The sequence below is a fragment of the Vipera berus genome, assembly GCF_964194415.1.
Source record: "Vipera berus genome assembly, chromosome: 1".
Taxonomy (NCBI): Eukaryota; Metazoa; Chordata; class Lepidosauria; order Squamata; family Viperidae; genus Vipera; species Vipera berus.
Window position 1 is genome coordinate 10,417,241 of NC_138202.1, and position 12,229 is coordinate 10,429,469.

A 12,229-nucleotide genomic window follows, 5' to 3' on the forward strand; every position below is an offset into this window, starting at 1 on the left:
CCACCACTTGACAAGTGCTCGAATTTTGCTCCTGGGACCATCTGGGATGCTGCAACAGTTGTGAGTGCGAAAATCAAGTCCTAAAGTCGCTTTTTTTTCCAGTGTGGTAGCGACTTAAAGACTTACCTATTCCAACAGTCCGGCCTGGCCTGATAGCTCTGACAGCTTTAATTGGGGTCCCAGTTTGTTTTGCTTTGATTATTGTCTTCAATACTGTTTCACTTTGTTGCCTGTCCTACTCTGTACACCGCCCCGAGTCCCTCGGGAGAAGGGCGGTTTATAAAAACAAACAAATAAATAAATAAATAAATAACCCCAGGGATGTTCCTGCCCTGGAGACAGAGGAATGTGTGAATGTGCAACAGTGGTGGCGGGCTAACGTATTTATAATCTCTTCATGCTTTTGCCAGCTTCTGGGGGGAGGAGGAGAGAAATCTTCAGCCGTGCTCACAAAGCCTGGCATCTAAATCTCTCTCTTTTTTTTTTTGGTGGGGGGGACGACGGGAGGAATGATTGTGTTTAAGTGCTCTTCTCTTTTCTCTCTCTTGGAGCTCTTTTTTGGGGGGGGGGGTTCTGGAGAGAGAGGATCGTCCTTCCCAACTCAAGTGCTAAAGAGAGATTTCAGAACATGAGGAATATTGGAGAATGCAATTCGGAACAGCTGAAGTCACTGGCAGATTGCCAGCTCCCGTTGCCATAAACGAGAGGCCATTGTGTGGAACGCCCATCAGCATTTGACTCTTTGCCGCAATTCAGCCAATTTTTTGCGGCGACAGGGTTAGGTGTCGCTCAGATCCCCAGTTGCAGCTAAGTCTGTCTCAGTAAAGAATTAGCCCAGGGGTCTTCAAACCTGGCCCTTTTAGGACTTGCAGACTTCAACTCCCAGAATTCCTCAGCCAGGCATGTTTAGTGGCCGTTCAGAACTTAAAGGTAAAGGTTCCCCCGCACATGTGTGCTAGTCATTTCTGACTCTAGGGGCCGGTGCTCATCTCCGTTTCAAAGCTGAAGAGCCAGCGCTTGTCCAAGGACGTCTCCGTGGTCATGTGGCCGGCATAACTAGACGCCAAAGGCGCACGGAACGCTGTTACCTTCCCACCGTAGTGGTCCCTATTTTTCTACTTGCATTTTTACGTGCTTTCGAACTGCTAGGTTGGCAGAAGCTGGGACGAGTAACAGGCGCTCACTCTGTTACGTGGCACTCGGGATTCGACCCGCCAAACTGCCGACCTTCTGATCGACAAGCTCAGCATCCTAACCCACTGAGCCACCACGTCCCTCTTCGTTCAAAACTTAGTGTCACTGAAAATAGCAACCTGCAACTCAAGTCTTCACAATATGACAGTCGCAGCAACCCAATGGCCACATGATCAAAACCTGGGTGCCTGGCAACCAGAGTGTATTTGTGAGGGTTGTGGCGTCCTAGCGCCACTTGTGACCTTCCCAGCTGGTTTCCAACGAGCAAAGTCGAAGGGGGAAAATGGATTTGCTTAGCGTCTGCATCATTTACTTGACAACTGTGGTGATCTGATTAACCACCATTGCAAAAAAGGTAAGCTCGGTCATGACTCACTTAACAACCACCTTGCTTAGCCATGGAAATTAAGATCCCAAGTGTGGTCATAAGTCGAGGACTGCTTGTAGTTCCTTGATTAGGGTATTGTTTTCCACCTGAGGAAATTTCTGCTTAAGGGACTTAATCAATGCTACAAAGGTCTTGTCTGGAAAATGTAGAATTCTATAAAGTGTTTGATTTTTTTAAAGACACTTTGAAATATACAAATTGTAAGCATCTCAAACTCTTGATTATTACCCACTTGGGCTAGGGTAAGGTGGGGATGCCTGTGGAGAAGAGCCGGAAGCTAAGGCAGGTGCAAAAGACAGTGGAAGGATTTCCCACCAGTGACAAATAATACCAGGGCTCTTCAAACGTGGCCCTTTTATGACTTGTGGATTTCAACTTCCTCTGGCTGAGGAATTCTGGGAGTTGAAGTCCACAAGTCATAAAAGGGCCAAGTTTGAAGAGCCCTGAATTAGCCTAACATGTTACACCCTCAGTAAATGAGTGGAAGTCCAAATCGTGGTGCGTTGTGCAATCTTCCTCCCCAGGGACTGCAATGGCTGGAGATGATGGGAGTTGTAACACCACAGGTAGTCCTTGTCTTATGACCACCACGGGGACTTGAATTACCATTGCTAAGCAATGCGGTCGCTAAGTGAGTTGTGCCCAACGTTGCGCCTCTTTTTGCTGCAGTCCTTAAGCAAATCACCACGGTCTTTAGGCAAGTCGCTTGGATTTGGATGCCCGGCAACTGGCATGTATTTAGTTATTTCATTTTATTTTTTCCCATTTTTAAACTGTCCACCTCCCTCAAGGACGGGCTCTGGGTGGTATGTAATAAAATGTTCAAATATTAAAAACAGGATATAAATGTTAAGAAGGTAAAAGAGGAAAGGATGATTTAACATTGTTAAACTGAATTGAAAGTAGGGCTCTCAGGGCATCGCCCAGCTCCTGCAAAGTTGAAAACCAACAATTACAAACTCAGAATACAGTTTGACCTAGTACAGGGGTAGGCAACCTCGGCTCTTTTATGACTCATGGACTTCAACTCCCAGAATTCCTGAGTCAGCATAGCTGACTCAGGAATTCTGGGAGTTGAAGTCCATGAGTCATAAAAGAGCCGAGGTTGCCTACCCCTGACCTAGTAGAACTGTTCGTGCAGTTTTATCATCTCAGCAGTTTCTTAGTACATTCAGTGGGATTTTTTTAAAAAAAAAGCAAAGAAAACGCCCCAGAACTGATTCTAAATGCTTTCCTACACTTATTTCAATTAGAAAATGTCTCTTGTGTGTCACACATGCAGATCCACAGCGTGACCTTGTGTTATTCCAAGGATGGACCGGCCTGTGTAGATTTTGTAATAATTATTCCCTTGGATTCAATTATATTTCATCATGCGTGAGAGAGCAAGGAGAAGAAAGTAAAGAGTGTGTGGGCCCCTGCACAGATGGGCAGCCTAAGCACCTTGAGGCAATTCACACAGCTGTGGGTCATTTTAAGCATTACAATTTAGCCCATTTTGTTTAGCGGAGTGTAAAGTGGAAGCTGGACATTGCATCCATGACTTTATTTGTTCACTTGTATTCCACCTTCATTATTTTACAAATAAGGCACCAGATATTCAGTTCATCCTGTTGACCCTGTTGTGCTAGGTTTGCCACCAACCATATTGTGAAGTATGCGGATGATACGACAATGATTATTCAAGATGACAGTGAGGGTGCTTACCGCAAGGAGGTTGAGGGTTTGGTGAAGTGGGGTAAGGAAAACAGCCTAGTTTTAAACATTGGAAAAACCAAAGAGATCATTGTCGATTTCGGAAAAAGCAGGCATAGCTGCACTCCTCTCTGCATTAATGATTCACCTGTGGAGGCAGTTACCAGCATCAAATTCCTGGGCGTGCAGCTGACGAGTAGGCTGGCTTGGTCGCTCAACAGCGAGACACTGGTGAAGTGGGCAGAGCAGCGCCTGCATTTTCTGCGTCGCATGAGAAAAGCACTTCTTCCTTCCCCTGTCCTGACCACTTTCTAAAGGGGGACGATCGAGAGTATCCCGTCATACAGCACCACAGTCTGGTTTGGAAGCATCCCTGCTTCAGACAGGAAGGCGGTGCAGAGAGTGGTGAGGACGGCCGAAAAGATCATTGGCAGTTCCCTCCCTCCCATCCAGGACATAGCAGAGAAGTGTTGCTTGAACAGGGTCTGTAAGATTATCTGGGACCCTACACATCCTCTTCACAACCTGTTTTCTTTGTTATCTTCTGAGAGGAGAGGGCTCCATGGTATCCAAAGCAGAACATCCAGATTCAGTCACACTTTTGTTCCATACAGTATCAACCTTGTGAAATCTAAAGCTTCCTCGTTCTGTTATATATTCAAGTGATCAATATTTGTATGTTACTTATATGTAAGGCTGTAGGTCCGTACATATGTTGTATATAGTATATTTAAATGTGTCTTATGTATGCATACACTTTGAGAGCAAGCAACTAAATTTCATTCTTAATGTGTGCCCACAGTAAAAAAAATGACAATAACGGTTATCTATCTATCTATCTATCTATCTATCTATCTATCTATCTATCTATCTACATCCATCCATCCATCCATCCATCCATCCATCCATCCATCCATCTGTCAGAACATACCTTCCTCATATTTCCCCCCCCCCCAGCCCTCTGAAGTGGTTTAGGCTGAGTGCTTGGCCCAAAGTTACCCATCGGGCTTTCGTGCCTAAGGCGGGACTAGAACTCACCATCTCCTGGTGATGGGCCCAAAGTCACCCAGCCGGCTTTCATGGGTAAGGCGGGACTAGAACTCACCATCTCCTGGTGATGGGCCCAAAGTTACCCAGGGGGCTTTCATGCCTAAGGCAGGACTAGAACTCACCATCTCCTGGTGATGGGCCCAAAGTCACCCAGCTGGCTTTCATGGCTAAGGCGGGACTAGAACTCTCAGTCTCCTTGTGATTGGCCCAAAATCACCTTGCCGGCTTTCATGGGTAAGGTGGGACTAGAACTCTCAGTCTCCTGGTGATTGGCCCAAAGTCACCTAGCCGGCTTTCATGGGTAAGGCGGGACTAGAACTCTCAGTCTCCTGATGATTGGCCCGAAATTACCCAGCCAGCTTTCATAGGTAAGGCGGAACTAGAACTCTCAGTCTCCTGGTGATTGGCCCAAAGTCACCCAGCCGGATTTCATGGCTAAGGTGGGACTAGAACTCCGGTGTTCTGCTTTGTAGCCTGGTGCCTTCACCACTAGACCAAATTGGTTCTAACTTTAACTGAGCAAATAGATAGTAATTTTCTGCCCTCTGTCCTTTCAGAATGGGGGGTATTCCAGCCGTGAATGGCAGAGGGGAGCGTCTGCTGCTGCACGTCGGCATCATCGATATTCTCCAGTCCTACAGGTACGCCCCACATCCTTTTCCTCTTTGAGATGACCTCCAAGGTCCCTTCCAACTTTATTATTATTATAGCATCTCCACGGCCACATGATCAAAATTCGGGCATTTGATAACCGGCAAGTATTTATGATGTTTGCAGTGTCCCAGGCTTATGCGATCACCTTTTGCGACCTTCCTAGGTGACAGATGATTCGCACAGGCTTTCTGTGATGAATTTTAATGCCAAAAAAGTAGTTGTAAGAGTACAGAATCTGAAGAGCTGAGGATCTAAAGAATCAAGGTAGAAACCCTTCAGCCTCTGTTTATTATAGGTAGTCCTTGACTTGCAACCATTCACTTAGTGAGCGTTCAAAGTTATGACCATGCTGAAAAAAAGTGACTTATGACCAGTTTTCACATTTACAACCCCTGCAGCATTCCCCACGGTCATGTGACCAAAGAGAGGAGACCACACTGAGTGAAGTAGCTCTTTTTCTTTCCTTTTACACGACTCAACAGCACAGTGTGTTGGATTCCACCCAGCAATTTCCAATTTATCCAGTTCTGGATGTTATTACAATATGATTCCCTATTTGGAAGGGAGACTTGGGGGCAAATGGTTTTCTTCTGACCTCTGAAATGTTGCATAGCATTCCTTAATGCCATCATCCATCAGAATGCACACTTGGGGGCTTGATCACTGGATCTCCTCTTAGCTATTCTAGGATTAGGCTTTGATGGAAAGTGGAATGGCCTGGAAAGGAATGTTCTGCCATGACCTTTTCATTAGTCATGTTTACAAAACTGCAGGCCATTCTTTTAAGTCAGGGGTCTTCAAACTTGGCCCTTTTATGACTTGTGGACTTCAACTCCCAGAATTCCTCAGCCAGGTTGCCTACCCCTGGACTAGAGAGCAGGAATCTGCCACATTAGTGTCCCCAGACTAGGGAAATGTTTGATTTTTGTAACGAGAGGATTTGAAAGAATTATTTTGAAAAGAGAACTTAAGTCATTTGTCTTAGGTTCAACCTCTTTGCTCTTAGAGCAGGGGTCTTTAAACTTGGTCCTTTTATGACTTGTGGACTTCAACTCCCAGAATTCCTCAGCCAGTCATGCCTAGCTGAGGAATTCTGGGACTTGAAGTCTACAAGTCATAAAAGGGCCAAGTTTGAAGAGCCCTGGTTTAAGTAGATCTTAGTCATTTAGCAACCAGTTTAGACCTTGACTTTCTATCATAATAGACCCTGGAATATCTGTTGTAGCTCATGATGTTTGTAAGTCAAGGATCCAATTTTATGATTTATTTTTTTTGCATCAGTCATTAAGTGAACACAAGTGCTTAAGTGAATGCCGTGGTCATTTATTCAGTCAATGTGTTTCTATGGGTGCTTTTTTCCTGAAGCTGGCTGTAAAAGCGTAAACCAGCAGAAAAAGGTCATAAACCGTGGTTAGGGGACCGCGGAACACTGCAAACCTGCGATTAAGTTGTGCCAGTTGCCAAGTTGAAATGATGTCATGTGCAAGTGGTGGGATTCGAATATGTGAACAAGCGGTTCTCTGTGCGGATTCCACTTCCGGAAGTTCATTCTAGGCCCGGGCAACAAAAAATTATCTACTGGTTCTGCCGAAGTGGTGCAAACCGGCTGAATCCCACCACTGGTCATGTGACTTCAGGGGATGTGCACCATTGGAACTCCAGAACCAGTTGTAAATCAGGGACTCCCGGTAAGAGCCGTGTTCCTCTCAAGATATGGACCTTGTTTTAAGTTTTAACCAAGCTCTGCATTTCTTTCCGTGTTTCCTCTCATGGTAATCCACGGTGGTGGTTGTTATTGTTGTTGTTGCTCAGTTGCCAAGTTGTGTTCGACTCTTCACGACACCGTGGACCATAGCACGCCAGGCCTCCCCCTCCTCCACTGTGTTGAGTTTTTCCCAAATTCACGTTCATTGCGTCGATGATGCTATCCAACCATCTCCTCTGCCGTCCCCGTTTGCCTTCCCTCTTCTCCGACATCAGTGCCTTTTCCGAGGAGTCCTCTCTTCTCGTCTGGTGGCCAAAGTCTCTGAGCTTCAGCTTCGGCATCTGTTCGTCCAAAGGACAGTCATGGTTGCTTTCCTTTTGGATTGACTGATTAGATCAGTGATGGTGAACCTTTTAGAGACCGAGTGCCCAAACTGCAACCCAAAACCCACTTATGTATCGTCGGGTACTGGGTGGGCGTGGCCAATCAGGTGGGCATGGCCTATCGGGTGGGCGTGGCTGCGGTAGTAACGGCAGGCTGGGTGGGACTAAAAAGTTCAATCAATCAACTCCAACTTTGTGAGATCTTTTTTTTCCCCCGCAAGAAGTTGAAATTGATTGATTGATTGATTGAACTTTTTTCTTTTTGCACATGGCGGTGGAGACCTAAAGCAAAAAGGTTTTATAAAACCCAGCTGAAGGCCTAGGACTGGGGCGACAGTGCGCGTGCCCACAGAGAGGGCTCTGCGTGCCACAGGTTTGCCACCACAGGATTAGTTCTTCTTGCAGTCCCAGGGACTCTCAAAGAGTCTTCTCCATCACCACAGTTCGAAAGCATCGGTTTTTCAGGGTCCAGCCATCCTTATGGTCCAAGTCTTACCACTGACGATTACTACTGGGAAAAGGTAAAGGTTCCCCTGCACACGCGTGCTAGTCGTTTCCGACTCTAGGGGCCGGTGCTCATCTCCATTTCAAAGCCAAAGAGCCAACGCTTGTCCGAGGACGTCTCCGTGGTCATGTGGCCGGCATGATAACGTTAATTGGGGTCCCAGTTTGTGTTATTAGTGTTTCTTATTATTTTATTGTTCGGTCTGTATACCTTCCTTCCTCTGTACACCGCCCCGAGTCCCTTGGGAGAAGGGCGGTTTATAAAAACTAATAAATAAATAAATAAATAAATAAATGACTAGATGCCAAAGGCGCATGGAACACTGTTACCTTCCCACCGTAGGGGTCCCTATTTTTCTACTTGCATTTTTACGTGCTTTCGAACTGCTAGGTTGGCAGAAGCTGGGACGAGTAACAGGCGCTCACTCTGTTATGCGGCACTCGGGATTCGACCCGCCAAACTGCTGACAAGCTCAGCGTCCTAACCCACTGAGCCACCGTGTCCCTGGGAGAACCAAGCCCATGGACTGCCGAGGTCCATTTATAGTCAAAGCTAGGGAGAACCATAGCTTTGACTATATATGGACCTCGGCAGTCCATGAGCTTCTCCTAATCTTGTTCAACTTTATCCTTCCCTCTCTGGGTTCCTTGGTGGAGAGCAGACTGCTGTGACGTCTAGTTAAAAGTGCAGTTGAGATCTGACCTGCCTATTTTATATGTGTAACACACACAGGTGGTGCTTTTACGGGTGTCACCTTGACTTTTTTGACCACACTCGTGAGTGCGCCCAGAGAAGAGACGGGTGTTTGGTCCTGTTTTAATTTGGTTCTTCTCTTCCCCAGCTCAGTCCTTTGCTTGTCTCTTCCTTCCAGGTTAATCAAGAAACTGGAGCATACGTGGAAAGCGCTTGTCCATGATGGGGTAAGTTTGAACCCAACTGAACGCTACCAAATGGTGGCTTGTCCTAAGAGTGATCCCATGTTGTCCTTGGTTATGCTGCCACCCAAAGGGAACTGGCAGAGGAAATTAATCTACCCAATAAAGAAGTGGTTCTCAATCTTTTCTTCACCATAGATCCTCTTTAAATAACCTTTTGTGGCACGGACTCCCAAGACTTGGCTCAAGATTTAAACTATAACATTTCTTCAAGCCTTTGCGGACTACTTGTGACGACATTGTGCCTCCCCCCCTCTCAGGGTCTGTGGACCACAGGTTGAGAACCACTGGTGTAAACAGTTATGGGGCACTTGTGTTCTGTAATTCTCAGTACCATAACACAGAGGCCCCAAACTTTTTGGGCACCAGGGACCGGTTATTTGGAGAAAGATTTTTCTGCGGACCAGAGGGGTGCGTGGTTTCATGTGCTGCCTGCATCCCATGGATGGGGCTTTGGTGGTTTGCGCGGCCTGGTTGCTGGAATGCCGAGGGCTGGTGCTGGTCCGTGGACCGGGGGTTGGGGACCCCTGCCATAACAGACGATATATTCCGACAACGTATCAGTCCATAATCATGGCTTATTGGTGAAAGCTGTCTAGCATTATAGCTAGGAAAGAGCGATTCGAGATTTCATAGACTCAGAATCATAGTAGTGTGGAACTCAGAGAGACCATTAGGATCATCTAGTCCAGGGGTAGGCAACCTTGGCTCTTTTATGACTCGTGAACTTCAACTCCCAGAATTCCTGAGTTCAGCTATGCTATGCTATGCTGACTCAGGAATTCTGGGAGTTGAGGTCCATGAGTCATAAAAGAGCCGAGGTTGCCTACCCCTGATCTAGTCCAACTCTCTGCAGAAAATCGATTGAAATCTATAGAATGATGGAATTGGAAGGGATCCCAAAGATCATCTAATCCAGCCATAGGCAGGTAAGGCAATTAAACTATCCTTGAGAATTAATAACCTCCAGAATTGGAGAATCCACACCCTCTGTGCATACAGACTGTTCCACTTGTGTACGGGTTTGGTTTAAGCTTACTGTGTGGGTTGCATGATGTCTCTGCATGCAGTTGTGGAGGCCTTCATGTCTCCCTATAGAAATTAGGTTTGTGTTCTTGGCTATTCCTTAAAGCCTTAAATTTCTTCTAGTTTTGCTTTGAACTTGGGAAAAGGTGGATCTACCTTAGGAGGGGCTTAAACAAGGCTGTTTTAATGAGTTCTGTTTGCTTGGAATAATTTTCAAAACGCCCATTGTCTGCGCTTGTATTCCAGCGTACCGATAACATTTTTTTAAATAAATCCTGTAGTCTGAATTTTTTCCCCCCCCGGAGCCATGGTTTATGTAACACGTAAAATTTTTACAAGAATATTTGTCCCTTTCCTGTTTTTCTAGGACACGGTGTCAGTCCACCGGCCCAGCTTCTACGCAGAAAGATTCTTCAAGTTTATGACCAATACAGTGTTCAGGAAAAGCTCTTGTAAGTGTTTGCTGCTTTCATCGGAGGCATTTACAATGCTATTTTGGGGGGGTGAGGGGGGCATGTTGAAGATGCTTGTTAAAGGAGCAGCTGTAGAAAGCTATGGAGAGAACCTTGGAGAAACTACCCAGAAGGGTTAAGACCGTGGTGGCGAACCTATGGCACGCGGGCCACAGGTGGCACGCAGAGCCCTCTCTGTGGGCACGCGCACCGTCACTGCAGTCCTAGGCCTTCAGCCGCTGCGTGAAGAAAAAAAAAGGTTTAGTCAATCAGTTTCAACTTCTCGCGGGGGAAAAAAAAGATTTCGCAAAGTTGGAATTGATTGATTGAACTTTTTAGTCCCACCCAGTCTGCCGTTACCACCGCAGCCACGCCCACCCAATGGGCCACGCCCACTCGGCACCCGACGATAAATAAGTGGGTTTTGGGTTGCAGTTTGGGCACTCGGTCTCTAAAAGGTTCGCCATCACTGGGTTAAGACAACAGCAGATGCAGAAACCTGCCTACACACACACACACACACACACACACACACACCATGGAGGAGGGAAAGCGCTAGAACAGGGGTTCCCATCTGGGGGTGCGAGGCGATATTCCAGGGGGTGTGCAAACTTCGGTTTTCAAAATTATAGTGCATATGCATAATTTATTGCCGTTATTTCGAACTTTTGTAAGGGGTTCGAGAATATATCAGAAGCGTTCTAGGGGTGCAGGACAAAGAAAAGGTTGGGAGCTGCTGCGTTAGAAAGAGACTCAGACAGTCTCTCCCCTGACTCACTGGCAAGATCCTGTCACAGTAAACTATAGTTGTATAGGTAGTCTTTGACTTACAGCCGTTTGTTTAGTGACTGTTCCAAGTTACAACAGCACTGAAAGAAAGGGACTTATGACCGTTTTTCACACTTACAACCATTGCAGCCTCCCTGCGGTTACGAGATCAAAATTTGGGCCCTTGGCAACCGACTCCTATTTATGATGGTCGCAGTGTCCCAGGGGCCACGTGATCCCCTTTTGTGACTTTTTGACAAGCAAAGTCAAGGGGGGAGGGCCAAATTCATTTAACAGCCGTGTTACTCACTTCACAACTGCAGCGATTCCCTTAACAGCCGTGGCAAGAGAGGTCATAAAATGGGGCGAAATTCACTTAACAAATGTCTCGCTTGGCAACAGAAATGTTTGGCTCAGTTGCGGTCATACTTCGAGGACTACCTATGTAATACAGTTACCAACAGTCCTCAACGTATGATCGCAAATTGTAACCGAAATTTCCCTTGCCAAGCATGGCAGAGGTTAAGGGGTTTTTGCCCCATTTGGCAACCTTTTTTGCTACAGTTCTTAAGCGAATCAGGGCATTGATCAAATTTAGTTCCCCCCCCCCATTGATTTTGCTTCTCAGAAGCCAGTTGAGAAGGTTACAAGCAAATTTTGATCACGTGACCATTGGGATGCTGCAACGGTTGTTAAGTGGGAAAAACCGGTCATAAGTCCCTTTTTTTCAAGTGTCGTAACTTCAAATGTTCACTAAACGAATGGTTGTAAGTTAAGGACTATCTGTATAGTCTTCCTGTGAAGTTGGTTTCTTGATCTTGCTTGCCTCGTAGGGCTGACAGTACCATTTAAAGATAAGGCTGTTTCCTGCCTGCCTCATGTCTACCTCATCCCCTTTCTAAGTCTGTGATATGTCGTCCTCTTTTTGCAAGTGCCTCACTTAGTAACCATTTGCACTCACGGCAATTACGGGGAAAAAACACACCTTTGCAACACATACTCACATTTGCAATCTTTGTATGTCTGTAAAGCAAAGGAAAGTTGAAGCACGAGAAGCATAGTTTCACTGAGTGGCTGCTTCGCTTAATGACCAAATGATAATTCCCAATTGTGGTTGCTAAGTGAGGACTATTTGTAATACCTACATCGCCCCCTTCTGAAGCAGCCCAAAGAGATAATCATTCTTCCCTCATGTGGTGTTCATTCTTTGCAGCAACTCCTGAGTGGCAGATTAGCTAGGACAGGGGTAGGCAACCTCGGCTCTTTTATGACTCACGGACTTCAACTCCCAGAATTTCTGAGTCAGCTGACTCAGGAATTCTGGGAGTTGAAGTCCATGAGTCATAAAAGAGCCGAGGTTGCCTACCCCTGAGCTAGGAAGTCAGATTAGCAAGAAAGAAAGCTTTGTAGGGCCAGCAACGATTTGATTCCGGGAATCTAATTACTTCTGAATTTTTCTGATCCATCCTTTTGC

The 12,229-nt window shown here is 46.2% G+C and overlaps 1 protein-coding gene across 1 annotated transcript in view; it reads left to right on the forward strand.

Annotated features, from left to right (window-relative positions):
- Nucleotides 1–12,229, forward strand: part of PIP5K1C (phosphatidylinositol-4-phosphate 5-kinase type 1 gamma) — an 81,117-nt gene that overhangs the window by 41,637 nt on the left and 27,251 nt on the right. The window contains exons 9-11 of the mRNA XM_081338936.1: nt 4,885–4,968; nt 8,446–8,494; nt 9,903–9,987. Coding sequence (XP_081195062.1) covers nt 4,885–4,968; nt 8,446–8,494; nt 9,903–9,987 — 218 coding nt within the window. The remainder of the gene's footprint in view (nt 1–4,884; nt 4,969–8,445; nt 8,495–9,902; nt 9,988–12,229) is intronic.